Source organism: Trachinotus anak, unplaced genomic scaffold (assembly GCF_046630095.1).
Source record: "Trachinotus anak isolate AG129_WGS33_773 ecotype Australia unplaced genomic scaffold, CSIRO_AGI_Tana_v1 ptg000014l, whole genome shotgun sequence".
Taxonomy (NCBI): domain Eukaryota; kingdom Metazoa; phylum Chordata; class Actinopteri; order Carangiformes; family Carangidae; genus Trachinotus; species Trachinotus anak.
The window spans coordinates 2,027,991-2,049,984 of record NW_027273865.1 but is presented as its reverse complement, the minus strand read 5'-3'; the positions used below and the strand labels follow the sequence as shown (position 1 = coordinate 2,049,984).

At 42.2% G+C, this 21,994-nt stretch overlaps 1 protein-coding gene across 1 annotated transcript in view; it reads right to left on the bottom strand.

The window, feature by feature from the left end:
• LOC139632286 (leucine-rich repeat and fibronectin type III domain-containing protein 1-like protein) overlaps positions 1-21,994 on the bottom strand; it is a 120,477-nt gene that overhangs the window by 22,108 nt on the left and 76,375 nt on the right. The window contains exons 6-7 of the mRNA XM_071497156.1: positions 20,039-20,251; positions 18,959-19,269 (exon numbers count right to left, since the gene is read on the bottom strand). Of these exons, the coding sequence (XP_071353257.1) occupies positions 18,959-19,269; positions 20,039-20,251 (524 nt within the window). The remainder of the gene's footprint in view (positions 1-18,958; positions 19,270-20,038; positions 20,252-21,994) is intronic.

Sequence of the window (21,994 nt, the reverse complement as noted above, 5' to 3'; positions counted from 1 at the left end):
TGAAAAGAAAAATAGATATTTTTATTGCTTAAATTGCTCCAGTATCATCCCTCCATCTCCCCTGTGTGCTCCGTGGTCAGGTGAAGACATCGCTCCGAGCAGAAAGGTAAACTCATCTGGATTGTAAAAGGAGGTCTACTCACTTATACCCACTAACTCTGGTGTAAAAAGGTTTTAGAGGCTGAGAAGTCTCTGGAGAAGCTCTGTCACATGTTTCGAGCGACACAATACAAACCCACATTGCTTGCAGCACACGCGTCTAGGAGACTGTTGCTGGTTGATGCCGTGCATGAGTTCTAACATGAGTCAAACTGATCACAGTCATAAACCACGGTAATCGGCCACAGTTATAGATACTGTATTTTCTGCACTATAGGGCGCACTGGATTATAAGGCGCACTGTCAATGAATGGTCCATTTTTGAACTTTTTTCATATATAAAGCGCACCGGACTATAAGGCGCGTTAAGCCAAACAAAACAGTCAGATAAGTCAGTCAAACTTTATTGAACGCGTTCACAATAACTCTCAACATTGTTCAAACGTTAATGAGCGTGTTCACAATAACTCCCAACCTTGTTCAGTTGTAACACGTAAAATGCAACACAATACACTCACTTTTTCAGCTCATTCCTCGTCCACATAGCCATAACACGATAGCTGTAATGCTGCAAGCGGTGCGGCTTTGTAGTTTACCAAAGTCGTACTAAAACATTTTGACAGAGCGCCGTGAGCGCCATGTACCACACAAAATCACTTCGAGGTCAGTAAGCACAACCAGAATTAATCCATATATAAGGCGCACTGTCGTTTTTTGAGAAAATTAAAGGCTTTTAAGTGCGCCTTATAGTCCGGAAAATACGGTAATTAAAAAGACTGACTGTCGTTTTTACTGCAGAGTTTACCGTAGCGTGAAACTGGTAGCTGTTTCATCTCTGAGCTGTCATATGGATTAAACAAAGCTTTGATGCAAAGAATTTCAATTCAATTTAATCGAGTTGATCGAGGAATCGTTTCAGCCCTAGTTTTAACTTCCAACTTCCTGCACCAAAGCTGCTGCCGTGTGGAAGAAAACTGGACTTTTACTGGCACAAAAACACCAGTGAGGAACTTGAGATGATCAAGAGCCTGTAATGATTCCTCAAAACGAATTTGAGTGGAGTTAGTGATGGAGGAAAGATAATGGAGCAGAGCTGAGAAAAAAAGGAGATAAAGAACAAAGACAGAGTATTCTGGGCTGCAGAGAGAGAGAGAGAGAGAGAGAGAGAGAGAGAGAGAGAGATGTATAATTGAGTGGAGAAACAAGGAGAAACAGGAGCTGTGAACTAGGCCACCCTCTGATACACGGAGATTACACTCACTCATTCTGATACACATATTCAGACACACACACACACACACACACACACACACACACACGGGAAATATAAACACACCTGCAGGAATACAGACACACTCTGCTCAGAGTAGGTGTGTGTTGCGGTGTAAAAAGTCAATCAAACAATCAACAGTGATTTTATCACAGTCCCAACGGTAATACTATAGTATTAATACTAATACTAATACTAAACTATATCTATTTATCATTCAGTGTTTTTTCTTTCAGCTCACTGATAAATATTTTGTTACAGTATAATGAATAATAACTCAAATGACTGTGTGTAATGTGAAAGGCGTCACCTGCGGGGACCAATCCACAGAGAATGATTACTAACTCCCTTCTGAGCTTTTCAGCCTGATGGAACTCACAGGTTTGGTTTAATGACACATTTGCGGTATGGTTCAGTCTCAGTGTTTCCAGCAGCAGGCAGCTGTTTTCATCAAACATTTCAGCACCAACACACACACACACACACACGCATGCACGCACACACACACAGACCGGCTGGTGAAGAGAGTGGTCTGTGTAGAAACAGAGACTTTTCTCAGTAGTTGATGGAAGACAAACATTTCTATCCCCTGAGAAGAACATCAACTACTGGACGAAACTGCAAAACCCTCAATCGTGCTCTTTAAAATTCTCATTTCCAGCAGACCTGCACATGGAAACTACCACACTGTATGGGTGTGGTTCAAGACAGATTTTGGTTGTGGCAAATATTAGGGTTAGACAGCTGGTCTGTACCACGCCCATCTGCCCTGGCCTGAACACCCTCATTTTCCACCTCTACAGAGGACACCACTTCCTGTAACTGGACTTCACCTTGGCAATGGATGTAAATTGTGAGATCATCCAATATGGATGTAACTCCTGGGTATACTGGGCCAAACCAGAGCTGCTGTATGAGCAGAATGAATATTTACTTTGATGTGTAAAAACAGGAGAATGTTTCCTATGTTGCCTCATCAACTTATTAAGTTTAATGCAACTTCAAAAATTCTACATCATTGTATCTGACAGCGCCGACCTTGCTGATTCTGCTTTGGCAGAGCTGGACTTGGTTATGGTGCTGCCAACTGAATCTGAGCGAGGAACACACACACACACACACACACAGATTGTGCTTGTTGTTTGTAGTTGTACCTGCATTTACACTTGTGTTCTCTCTATGAATGTGTGTGTGCTTTGTGGCAGATGCACGTCTGTTGTCTGCGTGTAGCTGTGGGTCTATGTATGTCCTCAATGTGTGTGTGTGTGTGTGTGTGTGTGTGTGTAAGCTATATATTATTCAGGTGTCAGGCAGTGGAGGGCAGTTCCTATTTATCAACACTGGAGGTGACGAGACGGGAAATAGAATTATAAAGCCTACCCTGGCCCTATGGGCATCGTGTGTGTGCGTGTGTGTGTGTGTGTGTATCTGTATCTGTGTGGGCTAGAGAGAGACAGCCGGTCTATTATAGAGGTCTAGTCTCTAAGTGCTGCAGTGTTTTGGGTCAGACTAATAGTTGAATGAATGCCTAAGGCTCTCACACACACACACACACACACACACACACACGCATACACACAGAATGAAGCTACTATTATTGCCTGTGGCCTTTTTGTTGCTGGTGGTAAGTCATGTTTCAGCCTGAGGCTTCCATACAGATCTTTTTACAGCAAACACAGCAACACATCAGGGTTGATGGTTCACCGCCCCATGTGTAGCTCAGCGGACAGGGGCAGACCACGACGCTGGGTCAAGCCGAGGGAAAAAGTGAAAAATCGAAAACTGCTTCTAGAAACTTCTGTCTGTGATAAGATTTATGGGGCATTTTGGGGCCTTACCTTAATGTATTTTCATTTAATACTGATGAATGAGCAACTTGTAGCTGAACGTCTGGACTAGAAAGATGCACTGGACTCATTTAACGCCCCAACAACCTCTGTGGTCTCATTTAGACACTTGTTCATAAGAGGACTGGGGTATTTACTGATGTATCTTATGTCATAGAATAAAAGGTGAGAATGTCTCAACCCTGTGTTAACCACAGACCTTATTTCAGGCATCCAACCAAAAACTCATAAAAAAAACCCAGAAACTTTGGGACGAGGGAGCAGGACCTAAAATGTTCACTCATTCAAGACTCATTCTAGCAGCGATCTGTTCCTGAAACTCAAATAAAAGCTGGTTTCCTTTGTTCAACTTCTAACTGCTCGTGACGACTTTTCACATTTTCACATTGTCTCATTGTGAGTTTTGGACCTTGACCCATACTGAAGACAGAATATCACAATATTTCTGCCTCTGTTGCACAGATTAGAACAATTTTTGAGAAATGTCTCTTGTGTTTCAATGCGCTAATCAAAATATCAAAACTTCATTCATGCGTCATTCAATTTTGAAGACATGAATGACCTCAGAGAAGTTATTCATTCCTTCTTTTTGAAATCCATATAATCAAGAGACTAAGGTCTGAGCCAGAGTTACAATGCACAGATGCACCAAAGGGTTTTATGTAAAAAATAAATATCTATAATAAATATAAATCACAATTTTCATCTTTCTACTTAATTCTTTCAACTTCTTTTTCTGAGAAGAAAACAATGATGTACTGAAGCTATTTCAGCTCACTGCCAGTGAAGGTTATTCTTTATACTGAAGCGTTCATTCATATCAGTGTTGCCTTGGGCACAGAACAAGTTAGAATCCTGCATAATGAAAAACAGGAAAGACCCAAGGTAATTGCAGTTAAAATATATCAGCATGGCCATGTGCGTCATTTAAGGTTCTGAATAATGCAGTGATTGTAATGATGTACATAATGATACTGTAGACTATAATGAACACATAATAGGAGTTGCATGCACAATATATAATTTTCTGCCAGCAGGGGTCTCTTCATCAAAACAGAGTTTTGTGACATCGTGAAGTAGCATGGGATCATGGGAGTTGTTGTCTTTACCACTATTGCTGTCACTGCAGTCAGCTTCTCCCGGTTTGGATTCCTTTAGTGTCAGTCACCGTGATGTTTTTACCTGAAGCTGAATTTTCCACAGAGGTTTCCCCTTCTCTCAACTCAAGCAGACCAGGTGATTAAATCAGGTAAAACACTGAAAAAAAACAGTTCCATGTTCAAATCAGTGTTTCACTGATGCTGTACAACCACGGAGGCATGATGGGAGCATGCCAAGAATGGTGTTTTGAATAAAGGTGTACCAATTCAAAAGCCTACAGGGGGGTGAGAGCCGGCCAACAAGCCGAGTGTGTAATTGACAGCAGTGAGTCAGAGCTGTACAATTAGTACTGAACCTGAGGGAAGCACCTGGCAGGCTGTCAGCCATCTGAAGACGCTGTGCTGGGGGAAGCAGAGAGAAAAGCTCACCAATAATCCAACAATCCAACATCCAAAATGTGAGCCACAAGAACCTGACTTTAATGGCCAGATATGCTTTCATGATATACTTGATTGCACTTCATTGTAGTTGGATAAAGCCAAGCATGACAAATGAATTGTAAGATAAATCAACAGCATCAACAGAACTATCTTTCATTTTATTTCTACTTTCTTCCCCAATTTATTTGGATTCCTGAAAAGATGACTTAATTGAGATTCCACTGGCTATAGGTATAAAATATACAGGGATAATTCCCTTCATACCCTAGACACAAGGTCAGGGTGAGAGTTTCTCTACATATCCTCACTTTCATCACCTCTCATCCTCTGAATATCAATAAGGAAAGCAAGAGAGCAGAGGAGAGAGAAACAGAGACTGGAGAAATTGAGAGTGGATGGAGTGATGGAGAAGAGGGGGAGGAAAAGAAATGAGGGAGACAAGGAGAATGAGTAGAAGACGAACAGAAGCCTCCTTGTGCAGATAAAGAGAAAAAAAAAACCTGTCCAGGCACATTTGTTTAATACCGGGGCTCATTCACAGCTCATTACACAAACACTGCATGTTCTGTGTGGCACAGATAGTGTGAATGAAAGCAGAGGCAGATAAAGCAACATGTGAACAAGCTGCAGCCAGTCAACTGAGATGCAAGTATCTGCTGTACCTGCCATCATCGCTGTTGTTATTACTGATAACACCATTACACTGATATTATAGGTATTAATATTATGACTATTATTCTTTTCAGAGACTGTCAAATGAGCCCATGTGATTAGGATCCAATAGTTAGGTGTTACTAGGCGACATCTAGTGGTCGTAGTAGTGATGCTGTGAGTGCGATGACGTAGTTTATGGAGTGACAAAGTCCTCATCAGGAGGAGGTTGGGGTGGATGGATGAATATGACACAGGAGAGCGGTGTTCGATTCCCATGTGACAGTAGCAGTTTATGTTGTTTCTATTATCCATGACTGTATGACAAAGTTAACCATGTTGTTATTATTGTGTTTGTCTGTATGTGCCAGCCCTGTGATATAGACTGCACCGATTGTCTAATGTTGAGGAAGTACTTCTTTTAACCTAAATCACCAACTTTTCCTAAACCTAACCAAGCCATGACTGTTATTGTAGTAACCATGGTGACAAAGGTAGGTACATTGCTCTCAGGACAGTCAGCATGCTTATTACTGTAACCATAACAACCAAGGTCAGGTACACCTGCCACCATAGGGATGCTATTTCAGGATATACACCTGCTCCTGGACGTCAGTGTTCGATGTCCTGGGAATGAAAACAGATTGATTTCTCTCCGTCATACTGTAGGTTTCAGAGGCCAGATCATAAAGCACAAACTATCTGCATGGCTGGAACTGACCCTGTGAGGATCACCGGTTGTGATGGTCCCAATAAAGAATGTTGACATTGGCCTATAAGGAAAGGCAGTCATATCTGAGATCGTCTGACCTCATACTGACACTGATGAGTGGTGCAAAAAAGTCAGAATGATTCAAACTTTTATGCAGATTTCTAAAATAAAAATACCAGAAAGACGCTGCAGAAGTTGCATAAGCAGAGTTGTGGTACTGTACCGCAGATAAACACAAGAGTCATGCTCAACAAACACATGGACGACGCCTAAAAATAAAAACAGACCTGCAAACAGAAGGTTTATGATCAGTTCTTGAGTTGTTTCTTCCCACTCCCTAGATTTCTCTCTTTTTGGCATCTACAAAGTGAGTTTGTTCACAACAGCTTGGCTGGATTAATGTAGCTCACCTGTTTTCAGAGTTTATTTTAGCTACGTTTTTAAAATTTCCTTGAGGACACAGAAGGACTGACAGTCAGAAGGTGCAGAGAAAGTGAGTCCAACAGATAAACAGAGAGAGAGAGATAGAGAGTGAGACAGCTGGCAGAGAGAGAGAGAGAGAGAGAGAGAGAGAGTGGAAATCATTAGTGGGAAAAGGTCAGCATAGCCTCAGGTTGGCTTTACTGAGGGAACTTATTACACGTATGCAGGGAGGAAGCGCTGTGTGTTTTATGACAGGGCTGCTGCAGTGTGTGTTAGGGTGAGTGAGGCCGGTGTGTGAGGTCAAGACATAATGGTGTCAGATCCAGATACTGGTCTACTGTGCGTAATTAAGTGTGTGTCGGGAAGACAGATGAAGTCGATCTGGACAGAAGTTTGTTTTTCCTGAAGGTGGCTCGTGTTGTTAGTGTTGATCCTCTGCTCACGATCCTGAAGCTGCCAGTTCGCTTCATCACGACTGCCTGTCCCATGGTCTCATCGCTCTGGAAACTTCCCCCCTCCTCAACTTTTTTCATCTTTCTTTTCATCCCATCTTCCAAACAGCGTTTCAACACTGCTGATATCCTACATGTCAGATGCTCAGCTTGAGCAGTACTGAATTTGAACTTGCACTTTTTTTGTCAAAGAGATAATGTATCTTCTTCTTCTTTCTTGAAATGCATTCTTTTCTTTTTGTGTATTCCTTTGGTTCTTTTGTGGGATGTTAATTTTGCTACATATTTTTTGGTTAGTGATTAGGAAGTAGGGGAGATATAATGAATATGCTTGATATTATATTCTTGCGGTCCGTGTATATGACAATATCACAAGCCAGTACAAATTGTAACATAATTGCTTTAATTCTCTCTTCTTTCGCTCTCTTTTGTGGCCATCTCTCTCTCACAGCCCATCCACAAAACTCTCTTGGGTGTGTGTATGTTTGTGTGTGTGTGTGTGTGTGTGTGTGTGACATAGGTGGGGCGTGTGTGTTTTTGTATCTGGAGCAGAGGGAGTGAGGTTTATACGAGTTCAGAAACACTAAATGAGGATGGAGGTGGAGGAATTCAGAAAAGAAACACTTTCTTCTTCTTGCTGCAGTTTTCTGTTGTTGAGCTCTGTTTTGACAGATGTTGCAGGAACTAGAATCATCACACTGCTGTTATTTTATGCATCAAAGGGATAAAACACAGATTTATGAATTGTTTTGGAGAGGATTTCAGAAATATTGAGATATACATTGTATATCGCAATATGGTCTAAAACTACTCCAGTATTATTTATAGGCCATATCGCCCATCCCTACTTGGAATTACTTGGTAATTTAGTTTTCTAAAATACATAAAAACACATAAATACATTTAGACATGTAAAAACATTTAAACAATGAATGTAGCATTGAACAAGCATATCAAAGTACTGAGGGTGACAGGAATTCAGCTGTTGGCTTTTTTAGGGATGGGTACTGAAACCTGGGTTTTAACAGGGCTAAATATCGGAGTATCGATAACCCTCCACATTATTGGTTCTGCTGTCGGTTCTGAAGAATTTAAGAAAATATATTTCCTGTTATCACGATAAAATTTATCTTTTACATTTTAGCTCAGCAACTCTGTTTCTGATGAAGACATTCGTCTGTGATGCATTTTTGCTGTTGCCAATGCAGAAGAGAGACACACACACACACACACACACACACACACCGACCTTACTCTTAGTGACAATGGCAGAGAAAAAGTCAGTCACATACAGGAGGAGAAATGCTCAGTTTTTGACGGACGAGCTCGTAGTTCACGTGTCATTGCTCCAGCTCTCTGGGTGTCTGTCGTATTGCAGGTGCCTCTTGTTGACATGAGAAGTCCTAAAAGTCTTTGTTTTAATTTTTATACAGCAACCAGACTGATGTGAGGTCTGACCTCCTGCTGCCCTGAAAGCTGAGCTCTGAGTTTGAGCAAGAGAGAAAATCTTTTGAATTGATCTCAGCCTTAAAGCCCGGCTGTCATCTCCTGTACTGGATGTTTTCTAACCGAAGAGCCAGTGGGACAAAGTGACATTTGGCTGATGGAGGGAGAGCAGAGGGACGAGAAAAAAAGAGGAGGAAGGGCGGGAGGGACGAGATATATACAGAGGTGATATGATGGAACGAGGGAAGAGAGAGAAGGAAGATGACATTACAGTGACTTTCTAAAGGTCTGTGCACTGACAGAGTGATAGAAAGTGGATGGAGGGGACAGAGGAAAGAGAAAAAAGCGAGTAGTAAGAGAGGAAAACTGATGCCTTATCATTTCAGCAGAATATGATCAGCTGTCATTCCCTAGACCCTTTCTCCCCGTCTCCCTTCCTAGCCTCCCTTCCTCCTACCTCACTTCCATCTGTATCTCTGCATCAGCTGAGTCAGAGGAACATCTTCTCCTATTCACAGCACTGCAGCAATCTATCCCTTCTCCATCACTCCCTTCGTCTGTCTAGTTTTCCATTCTGCCTCTCTTTCTTCTTTAATCTGTCCTTCGAGAGCCAGGCAGGATGGTAATTAGAAAGCCAGAACCCACACAAATTCAAATGCACACACACGCACACACACACACACACACACACACACACACACTTTCTCACATCATACTTTATAATGCCTTTCACACACAGACAGACACACACAGACACAGACACACACACAACACACACACACACGCACACACTCTTGATGCGGGACAGAAAGAGAAAGAGGAGCAGAAGAGAATATTAAAGGAGGTAGAATCAATAGATTCATTTCCTTGTGCTGACAGAGGTTGATCTCTCTGGACCCATAATCCATAGAGTGCATGTGTATTTGTGCCTGTGTGTGTGTGAGTGAGTGAAAGAGAGAGAGAGAGGTAAAGGGTAAAGCTGATCAGATTATTCTTGCCCTGGGGCAGAATTGAGAAAAGGGAGAATTGTAAAAATAACCCCCCAGACAGAGAGAGCGGGGGTGGGGGTGGGGGGGGTGGGGGGGGGGGGGAAATGTCGATGTGTTATCTTGATGCTTTGGTTGTAGACTTTTCTGCCAGTGCAGCATGTTGAACTGAAAAGCTGAGTGTGTGAGGAAACTGGGGTGAAAAACAGCAGAGAGGAAGAGGACGAGGAGGAGGAGGAGGTGCTGAGATGGAAACCGGAGCAGTTAAAACTGACTGCACCATGACACCAGCTTTTAACCATCTCTCTCTCTTTCTCTTCATCCCTCTCTCATCTCTCATCCTCCATCCATCTCCCTGTCCTTCCCTCTCACACTGTCCTGGCTCCATCCTGCTCTCCCTCTCTCTGCCTCTCTCTTGGTCTTCTTCAGGGTCACAGTCGATGCTCCATTAGAAGAGACCGGTGAGATAAGGCCACAGCAAATCTACCGGAGGGAAGCCAGGGGCCCGTGCCATGTGGCTCAGCTTAGTCTGGCTTCACTGAGTCTGACACTGGCGATTCTGGAGAGCTAATATCACAAAGCTGCCTATCAGTCAGTTAATTCTGGGTTTAGTTATGAGCTATTAGTTAGTGGAAAGAGGTGTACTTCATTACAAGCCGATCACACTCACACTCTGCATTTTCATAATCCAGAGTGACATACTTCATATAACATGAGGCAGTAACAGCTGCCAACACATTCTCACTCCCAGCTGCTCACATCTGGACACGTGGTCAGGACGTCACCTTTTAATGCACCTTTTGGACACAATACTGACAGGCTTTGTGATGGATCCATGTAACATGTCAACAATGTAAGCATACATACATAATGTAATGTAAGCATACATACATAAACATGCATATTTGTATGGACTAGATATATATGTCAATATATGAAATTGTTAAAGGTTTTATATATAGTTTTTACATGTATGTTTTTATCTTATATGTATGTATATTTAATATATGGAAATTCAATATAGGTACATATATTACATTTGTGTTTGGGAAATACAATGAACTCCTCTTCTGTGTTGTCTGTGTTGCACCAATGGCCTTGATTGTTTCTCTGCTCAGACCCAAACAGCTCTGTCAGAGAAGAGGAGAGGCTATGTTAGTCTGAAGGGGAAAATCAGTGGATAGGTTCCCAATGTAAAAAACAGGAAAAAAAAGTTTTTTTTAACATCTTTTTAAATCCACAGAAATGAAAAAAGTGTAAAAGCTGGGGCAGTGTGGGGACTATTTCATCTGTAATGCATAATTTGTTCAGCTGAACTGTGCTCCCCTGCAGCATGGGCAGCAGAGATAACCACAGCGATGGTCAATGAACTTCACTGAACTTCTAAAATGTTCATCCCCATTTGTCATGCCATTATGATAGGGCAGCGGTAGCCAGCAGGGAACAGCCGGCGGCTTCGAACTGGAAGATCAGCAGCCGGGAAAATGAATGAGTAACCCCTCCTTCCTGCCGCCATCCCTCAACAACTTCCATGATGAACCCCAGAGGTGCTGCTCCGCAACCGGCTGACTGCAGCTGCTCGGTTCACACAGTTAATGCAGTTCAGCAGTACTGGACAGCTCCCAAACGTGAATGTGAAGCAGGTCGGTGAATAACAGCAGACATGCTCGCTCCACTTTCCCAGGAAAAGTAAAGGTTAGAAAAAGGCTGTGCACAGTTTGGGAGCCATTAGTGGGGAAGCTGACGGCATTCAGACTATTATAATAGTGGCAGGGCTTATTTTAATGAGAGCTTGGAAAGGTAGCGGTAGCTTTAAATCACAACTGGGAAGCTTTGAGTCTCAGGTATTTCCATCACAGGTGCACAGGTTTCAACACCTGGGCTGATACTACACTTCTTACTTTGTTGTCCACATTACAAACTTCACAAACTGTCTGCTGGTAGCTATGGACTTGTCATTATTGTGGACAGACTCATACCTGCCCCCCTGCTATGACTGTCACAGCTAAGTGTATTATTGTAAAAATAGCATATGCAGCACAGACACAGTTTTGAGACATGCTTTGCCCGTTATGTTCCTGATCCCGGGAGTCTCTGAAGGTTCTAGTGCGACAACACTAACACAAGTGTGACAAAACAACTTCGAGAATAAATGAAACATTTTTTGGATACGATGTGAGAGGATTGTGGTGTTGAACTGCTCTGAAGATCTACATGGACAGGATTTCTTAAAGGTGAACGGGCTCATTATAACAGATGACAGCACCTCAAATTCTCCAAGTGTCTGTTGTGAAACTCATCAGACTTAGTAGTTAAACATCTACAGTGAGCTGTGAGGATATTTGGGGATTTCTGGTGCTGTTTGGCTCTACAACAAAATCAGGGAATCAGGACATGCACCTGAAAACTGTCACTTCCTGAGATCACCTTGCTCTAATAACAAAAAAACCACCAGATATTAAGAGGAAATCCTGCCCATGTGGCCTTCGCATCACATCATATTGCTTTTCTCTCCTCCACTTAAATTCCATCGAGTTACGGTTTACACTGGGTTTACAAAAGGCCTGCCAGCACAGTGCTACTTTTCAGCTCAGCAAACAAATAACACATGTGCTAACAGCCCGAGAAAACAATAGAGACTAGTTAACACATGTGGCTGTCCTCATGTTTGAGTGCAAACAGAAAAGGTCTTGCACTGCAACCCTGTCGCTTTGAAACTATGCTGATATAATAATGTTTTGAAGAAAATATAATTCCCGCCTGGAGATTTTTGTACAGCAGGGAACTTGTATGCAGGTGGATGTCTGCTGTACCAGGTGCAGGACTTTGACACCAGACACTGGGGTTCACATCCAGAGTCTCAGATGTGGCTGTTTTAGGGAACAAAAACACTGGTTAGGGTTATGTCTTCTGTCACTGTTAAGCTCCCTAAGCTTTACGAGCTGCTGTGAGTGTTGCTGTTTCACATTCATAGCATGTACACATCATCTCTAGGGGACAGTGCTGATCTCAGCCAACACTAAAAGCAGATAAAAGTTAAAGGTATTTAAGGTGAGAGATGTTGCATGCACACAATGGAGATATGTCATGTTCATATATTTCTTGAGTTTACCTGTCCCTACATTGAGCATGATACCTGCCTCACATACAGCCTGCACCTGCTGAAAGTGTTAGCCCCCTCACACCCCCTCTGTCATACCTGCATGTTTTTAGTTTAAAGAATGAAACAAAGCAGCATCTTCTAAAACGCCCCCTCAGATATGGTGATAAATGAGTGGATTGTAGTGATGTGTTAAGCAGCTTGTTGTCTTCAATCTCATAATGTATCATTCGGCTTATTTAAATGGAGAAAAGTGGTGCTGTTTGGTATCATTGTGTGCACCACGCTGACCATGGACAGGTGAACAAAAAGCAGAGCATGGTCATGGTAAAGGTGGCGAGACCATCTCCAGCAGCTTGATGTTCCTGTGAAGGTTAAGGTCTGTGGGACTGTAGCCAGATGTGGCTGGTGGAGGACAGTGATGGTGAGCGAAAGCACCGAGGAAAACTTCAAAACAGATACAATCTGAGCTCCAGCATCAAGGCACAACAGCGTCCAGACAACATGGACAAAAGTGGGCTCCATGGATGATGACCCAGGAAGACCCTGCTCTTGAAAGAGAAACATAAAAATGCCGACTAGAGTTTGCTAGCTTCTGGGAGAATGTTCTTTGGACTGGTGAAATAAAATGACAGCATTTTTGTCACATGCTCACAGAGAAAGAGTGAAGCTTTCATCCCCACAGTCTAACATGGAGTACCAGTTGTGTTATGTGGTTGCTTTGCTGTGCCTGGCACAGGGAGCCTTGAATCAGGTCATAGTGAAATCTTAAGATTATCATGGCGTCCTGGAGGGAAACACACTGCCCAGTGTCTCAGTTCCAGGTTACAGCTCCTCCTGCAGGGTCATGACCCTAAAACATCTAAAAGCGTCCAAGAATGAATGAGAAGAAAACTTTGGACTGTTGTGAAGTGGCCTCCTCATCTGTGGAAAGAGCTGAAACTCACTTTGTGGACAAAGTTCCCGTCATACCTGACAGACCTGGAGCAGTTTGTCCAACGAGAGCTCAGCCAAGTATACAAGTCTAAGAGCTATGGGTCCCAATATTATTGTCCATGAAATTTTCATTTGTTGTTTTATTATTTCTATAAAATAATATGTTACATCAAAAATCTAAAGCAGTGTGTTCTGTTCAATCTGAAAAAAAGAACAGTGAATTCCAACTACTTTTTCAGTTTCAACTTCAATACACACACACACACACACACACACACACTGTATTTATACTGGTGCATATACGCATAATCGAATGAAGCCAATGATCCAGTGATTAAACACACCTCAGCTGAGATGAAAAGAGCCACATGGTGCTCAGCAAATAAGGGACAGAAAGTGACAGTAATTACAACAATGACTGTGAAGTGCTCCAGAGTACGGAACATGGCTCAGTGTTTGATGATGAACTGCTCGGTGCTGTGCTGTAGCTGCTCTGACTGTCAGAGTCTCTGTACGGCCTGGGACCAGACTGCAGGGAGGGCACAGTGGGCGTCACGAGTCTCTTCTATTACAGTGTTCAGTGGAGAGGCCAATAACTCTGGCAGAGAGCTCCACTCATGTTATAAAATGTTTTGCACTTAAACTCAAAAGTATAAGTGCTGCCACTGTGAGCTAGAACGGATGCCTTTACTGGAGGCATGGTTTGTACAGGACGCCAGAAAAGCCATGGCAGAAGCAAAGGTGATGATGATTTATTTGCTCAGTCAGTGTTTGTACGGTGGCCCACTGGGACAAACTCTCCGTACAAAGATCAGTGACTGAACACTTTTTATCTTTAAATAATCAATTAATAGTTAAAAGGGTCATTTAATTATAATATAGTGTACAATGATAATGAAAGTATTTATTTATGTTGTGGAATTGATTTCAACCATGTTACCTGGGCCTACTTGTTGATGACACATTTGAATACTATCATCTCATGTTTCCAGCCAGTGCAGAACTTTTTCATTGATGCAGGTTATAACATAAGGGTCCAGGATATAAAGTACCAAACGTTTATAACACAACTGACAAAATTCTTTTTGCAGTCTAGTCACTATATGAAACTGCTTTCTTGCGTTTGCTTCAGCCTTCTGATTGCTAACCTGTTTGCTGTGCACAACTCTCTTCACTCTCCAGAGGAGTCTAATGAGTGCGGAAGCTTTTTTTCTACCTGCTCAGTCCTAATCTGTTGGTGGCTCCACTGAAGCAACTGTAAATGCAGAACTCAACAACAAGAGCGGCTCCTATAAAAGCAGGAGAGAGTGATTTTCCCAGCCGAGCCAGAGAATCAAATGTTGACCTTTATAACACGAGAAGGCTGCATCTCTGTGCCTTCAGGCTCAGAGTGAATGTTAAAAGAAGACGTGGAGCTCAGCAGTATACCTGCTGTAAGTACTGTAGACACCCAGAAAATACACCAAAAACAAATGACAGCTGGATAGTTCCTCTTCTTTTTGTTGAGTTATTTTAGACACAAAAGCAAACAAAACATAGACCCCACTCATCTACTTTTAAGTGGCAAAAGATGACCTCTGTTTATGTTGAAGTGACAGCAGGGGCAGGGGAACAGAAAACATCAACAGAAGGACATCTGGCTTTGACAATGGAGTTTGCTATTCATTTCCTGCTTCCCACCAACAGTCAACACCAGGACCACGACTCCTTCCCTAACATGATCTCTACATCTTTACTGCAACGGTTATTTGAACCGAAACCATGACATTTGCCTTAACATTAACAAAAGAGGCTGTTCTGCTGATAGGGGTGGCAGATCAGAAAATGCTTTATACTTGAAACAACTGGTGGATTTTGTCATTTAATATGGAGGCCTTGTGTAATTACAGTCTCTGTGTGAGACGTTAACATGAGTTCTTGTGAGTCATGAACCCACCAGTTCACTTTTGAGAGGGATGGGACTTCCTGCGTCAGGCTGCCTCGTTCAAACCCTCTGCTCCCGTCCTCCCAGCAGTCGGATGAGGATAAGGTCACTCCTATGGTTCAATCTGATATTATCCATTTAGACTCTATGCACTTGACCACGTGCTTTTTGCCTTTGCCTCGAGCGAGTGCCTTTGGTTTTCGGTTGAAATGAGAATTGAGGCTGTGGACGTGTTTCAAACTGTCATCTGTCAGCCCTCCAAATGCTTTGTAATAACACTCAATTATGCATTCTGAATGACGTTGCTAGGTTACAGAGCTGGCTAAGTGGCTGATGGGACCATCCAGTGGTCGCGCAGCATCGTGGGCTGATGGAGGGCCCACACTCAGCCACTTGGCAGCTCCTGCCCGACACATGCTGTGAAATCCACATCTGGTGATTAGGATGTGCAAATCAAGTCATTGAGCTGCGGCACAGGAGGGCTCGGGTTTGGAGAAGGACAAAGAGTTTTCCTTCAGGCGGGTTTCGCTGTTCATTTACCCTTTTATTTATTTATTCATTTTTCGCCTTTATTTATTAATGGACCGGTGTTTGATCTATCTTATTTCTGGCTTCCTCATTTGCACTGCTGTTGTGTGTTTGGACAGCATTATTCATGAAAATGATCTGCCAGGAGATATTTTTCACTGCACGCTTTACGAGCTCAACGATTGTTTCATTGATTCATTCCCCTGGACATTTTTTTGCATAGTCTTTGTTTTAATAGAACACAAATATTGCTTTACATTAATCTTAATGTTCTATCTTTCCTCACTCATTAATTTTGATATTTTTGCTGTTACATCCTTCATTCCCTCTTTTATTGTCTATTGCAGACTCCCGATATGAGTTCTTTTTCTCCATGCTGGTTTCTCCTGCCTTTTTGCTGTTGTAGTGACCTGATTTCCCAGCAGGGCCAATCAACCATTATCTTATTTTCTGTTATTACATTTCTTCCTTTTGTTTCCGTCTGTCTGATACCTGAACCCTGCTGAGGATCCTGATCCATGTGGACCCTGGCTGCGAGAATAACATCAGTCAGTGCAGGAATATTTGAGGTTCTCATCAGTTGTTCAGTGGTGGATTTTTTACCTGAAAAACTCAACTGGTGTGATCCAATAATTGCCAAGCATTACCAAAAATAAATGCAGCTTTGTTGCATTTTAAGATAGATTTTACTTCAACAGGCAGGTTAAGCTGTAAATTTCTATTACAAATCGTGGGGATAATACCAGAACTTTTGAGAGTTGTTGACTTGTTGACTTGTTTTGAGAGCTAAAGAATTGAACTGGTCTGAAATCTGATGCCTGAAGCCAAATCCCTGTTTTTCAGTTTATTTCTCCTTTGTTGCACACTGAGCTGTTCACTTTCAAAAAAAAAAAAACAACCTGAAGCAGCTCGAAAAAACCCTGAAACAGCCTCCTACGTGAGGAAGACCTTGGTGAAGACTGCCCACACAGGGATGATGTGTGTTCAACAGAGACAGACAGGAGCAGAAATCACAGAGACAGACACACACACACAAATACACAAACTACTTTGAAACCAATTACTTTACCCTGGAAGAAGTTGTGCTACAGCAAACCTATGTCAGGGAGAAATCTAGTTTAGTTCAATAAAGCTGCTCAGAAAAAGTAGTTTATACTTTGTAAAAAAAAAAAAAAAAAAGAGAATGATGACATTGCCAATGTACATGCAATGCAAAATTATAACAATATAAAACAAAAAAGTCTCATGCTTCCAAAAAAAGGCCAGTCAGTTGAGTTTATAACAAAAAGTGCAAAAGTACTTGTTCAGTTTATATACCGTATTTTCCACACTATAGGGCACACTGGATTATAAGACACACTGTCAATGAATGGTCTATTTTCGAACTTTTTTCATATATAAAGCGCATCGGACTATAAGGCGCATTAAGCGAAACAAGACAGTCAGATAAGTCAAACTTTATTAAACATGTTCACAATAACTCCCAACCTTGTTCAGTTGTAACATGTCAAAAAAACACCGTCTGATACCGCTAAATCAAACGTTAGCGTATTCACAATAACTCTCAAAATTGTTCAGTTATAACACGTAAAATGCAACACAATACACTCACTTTTTCAGCTCATTCCTCGTCCACATAGCCATAGCACGATAGCTGTAATGCTGCAAGCGGTGCGGCTTTGTAGTTTACCAAAGTCGTACTAAAACATTTTGACAGAGCGCCGTGAGCGCCATGTACCACACAAAATCACTTCGAGGTCAGTAAGCACAACCAGAATGAATCCATACATAAGGCGTTCCGGATTATAAGGCGCACTGTCGTTTTTTGAGGAAATTAAAGGCTTAAGTGCGCCTTATAGTCCGGAAAATATGGTATAAACCGAAGAACTAGAATGCCCCACTGTTCTTGGGAAAGTGCTGGAATGTCAGCTCTGGGTTTGTACAAAATAAATGTCTACGTTTAGCTGTGGTGATTCAGGAGGTTTATCCATGATGATGTTGCAGCTTTGTGAGCACTGAGCAACACCAGCCCTCGGATTTTGCACATGAACTACACACAGTTGAGGTGTGTGGAGGTGACTGGGTACGTCTCCACAGTGGGCAGGGCTGGTCAAAGGGGTTCATTTACACTAGAGAGGCAATGGTACATAAAACTAAGGAATCTTTCAATTTCTTTTATGACCAAAAATTGTTTGTAGTTTTAGTAATTTAATTTGTCTCCTGGAATCACTGTGCACATATGAATGTAGCTGAGCTACTAGTTTAATTACATGTACTTTATTACTACCCACCACTGCATATAGACACAATCATAACCAACTAGACCAGAGGACAGACAGACAGACACACACACACACACACACACACACACACACACACACACACACACACAGACAAACACACTTGTAGAAAGGTCCATGTTACACAAATTGTTAGAAAGACAATCAGCCGTTACTGCAGTGACCTGGAGAGCCCCAGTATGTAACACACAACATACCCATCAATGCCACACTGTGGAACTACATTTAGCTGCCGGCTTCATACAGCATTAAGAGACTTCTGCCACTGAGTCATTACAAACTAATACTGCACTTATTCCAACCCAGTCTGAATAATGTTTGGCTTTACTTTAAATTCCAGTGAAGATCACAAAGTTTCCAAAGATACCACAGGAGTCAGCTTCAGTGCAGAGCTGGAACAAGATGATAGAGAATACGAGATACTGGACAAAGATGAATTTTTTTTTCTTGGACCTGAACCAAATGTACCATCACATGATGTATGATTTAAAAGATACAACAGCAGCCCATTTTACTCAAAAGTTTTATCTAATGCTAGATAATGTGTATTGCAGATGTTGGGACCATCCTCTCTGTTTGCTCACTGTGGAACATCTGGATGGGAAACACCTGGTTTTACTGTTTTACTGACTGTCTGACCGTTTCTGGTTTACTGCAGCCAGAGCAGTTTCTTCCTGTCGAACAACACACAGTTAAATCAAACACAAACACACACACACACACACACACACCCTCTTTCTCACCTGTATATGAGTATATCGTCTGTGGAGCTGTTGTACTGGATCTGGTACATGCGGACCCCTGGTATGTGGTTCTGCGGGGGCCATCTGATGGTCGCAGAGCTGGAGGTTAGATCTGACACACTGACCCTCTGTTGGTCAGACCGGGCTTGGCCTCCACTGACGTTGGATTTGATGGAGGTGGGGATGTCTGAAGGCCCCGGGTCAGGGTCCAGTTTGGGGTCAAAGTGTGGAGAAGGGTTGACAACTAACTCAACAGGAGCTGTGGCCTCCCCGGCTGCATTAGATGCTATGCAAGTGAACTTCCCCGAATCCTGGAAGTCAACAATACTCAACTATTATCCTTGTTTTTATGTGAGTGCATCTCCATGAAACATGAACATTATGAACATGATGTTTTACTCAGTTAATTCATGCTTGAACATTTTCAGTGCTTTCTAAAATCATCTGCCCCAAAAGGTTTCATATAGAAGTTCTTTTTTATCTGACAAAAAGTCATTGGGTAGATATAATAAAGCAGTGAAAACATGCTGATATGGATCAAAATGTGCATCACAAAGATTTTGGGTATAAGACAAACATCTGAACAAAGATTTATTTTTTGAACAGATTTAATGCTGACAAAGTAAAACAAACGGAGGTTAAAATATCTTGGTGGCGAGCTAGCAGCTAACCAGATGATCTGCTACGCTTCATGGCAAGGAACAATAATGTCTGAAGTTGCACTTTAATGTAATAACTGTTACTTAAGTCTGAACTCATTTATGTTTCTCTATTCTATGATTATTGATTATGTACGACATCATTCTTCAGGGCTGTATCATGCTGATCATACAATGAAAAAAAAATATATCAAGCTATATACTCTATGAATTATCCATGTTTCATCACCTAACAATGTATTTCTGATCCCAAAAACTTTACACACCGATCAGGACGCAGTAGATCATTAAGTGCTATAAAATCAATGTGTATCTGAGTCCACATAAACATTATGTTAAAAAGCAGACCAAGACTTTTACAGTAAATCAACTGAGCGTGCACATAACCACATGAACCTTGAAGATGAAACCATTTGTCTACCTTAACGGAGGCCTTGAGGATATCCAGCGAGCCATTCTCGTAGCAGATGGTTCTGGACGTGTTTCCGATCAGCTTTCCATCAGGGCTGACCCAGTGCGTCGAAGGTTCGGGATCCCCGACTGACTTACAGCGCAGGCTGACCTCCTGACCCTCCATCACAAACATCTTGGAGGTGTGACGAGTTATCATCGGTGGCTCACAAACAAACTCCTCCTGTCAGGGGACAGAGAATAAAAGATATGAGTCACAGTAGGTTAAATGATACAGAAGATTCAAGCTTGTGGAATGAATTGGGAGTTCACTCCTCAAACTTTATCATAAAAGGAAACATGTTGATTACTGACTTGCTTAATTTAAACTTTCTTTTCTTTTCTTCCTCCTTTTTTTGTACAAAATAAATAAATAAAACACCAAGAAAACAAAAAACAAAAGAAAACAAAAACAATAACAGATGGAACAAGTAAGACAAAATATTCAAGTGGTTGAGAGAGAAAACAAAATAACAAATCAAATATCAAATATCCAAATATCCCCACAGTTCATTTTCCCTGCATATGGGCTGCGTCTGACTTCCACTGGTGTTTTCTTCCAACAGACTTTCTGAAAGGGTTCTGTTGTTTGCACATGAAGATTAAGTGATCTCAGAGTTTTTCAGCCCTTGCATTATTTAAAACCCACCCACTGGCACCTAAGCCTGGATAAAGCCAGCCAAAACCCTGGTGGAGTATTACTGCAAGGCCAAGCAGGGCCAGCCAGGGCTTACCAGGGCTTACCCATCATTCCTCCTGCTCAGTGTGTCTCCAAACCTTTTTCTGGGTCCTTCTTGGGTCTCGTTACCAGCAGTGATGATTGCTGACCTGATGGACCTGAACCAATAGAACCTTTCAGTCTTGTATTACTTTCTGACCCTCAATTGCTCCTGTGAAGCTTAGAGTAAAACACTGTGATTGAACTGGGCCCCTCGTTGGTGTGGGTGTCTGAAAGTGTCAAAGTATGAGAAGCTGGGCATTGGATGAAAGAGTATGAAGACTCCTTTAGTCTACTTCTGGATGAATAAAATGTCAGATTTTGCCCTGATGAGCCTAAAATGTCAGCTCTTCATCCTGTACATGAGGATGTGACCTCTTCGATTTCTGAGCTTTCCACTGTACAAGAAGCAATGCAGATGCAATAAGCAGCCAAGCAGCTTTTATCGATTCCAAAGAGGGAATTCCCCTGGCGGCTGATGGCTACTGTCTGACCTCTGATGGATACAAAGGAGGCTCACTTGTCCTTGCATTAGGAAAGAGGCTATTAACTCCCTGAGAATTAATATAACACTTTAGTGCCACGGAGGTCTCTGACTCAACCTCTTTACAAGGCTAATCCTCTTAGAGCGATCCTACAGTACCTCTCTGAAGGTGGTCTGCAACCATCACTCGAGGTGAGGCAAAGGTCTGTGCATCACCCTTTCTAATACAATACCAATTAATCCCATCCTTATCTCATTGTGCACCTCCACTCATCACTGTTGCCCTCGACCAGCCCAGAAGGGTGGGCTCCCGCGGATCTCCAGGCAAAGCCCTCTTATATCATCCTCTTTAAAGTAACATATTGAACCACACTGATTCTGCTGTTACCTCTCCAGGCATCAGCATAGCTCAGCTCGGATTTTTCCAGCAGGTGTTTAGATGAAGAACAGATCTCTCAGCGGCCCCTCAACCTTTAGTCCCACACCATCTAACTGCAGTTGGGAGCACTAACACATTTGCATTGGTGTTGTTTTGTGCTCTCTGAGCTGCTCATGTCTTTTGTGGCTTTAGCAGTAACAAAATGTAATTCCACCACCAAGCAAAGGTACAAGTCGTCTTTACTTCCTCTTGAAGTCTTTTAATAGCTAAGTTGTGGATGGATAATCTTAAATGTTGGTGAAACTGAAAGCAACTATGGATTTATAGCAGCCCCATAACCAATTAA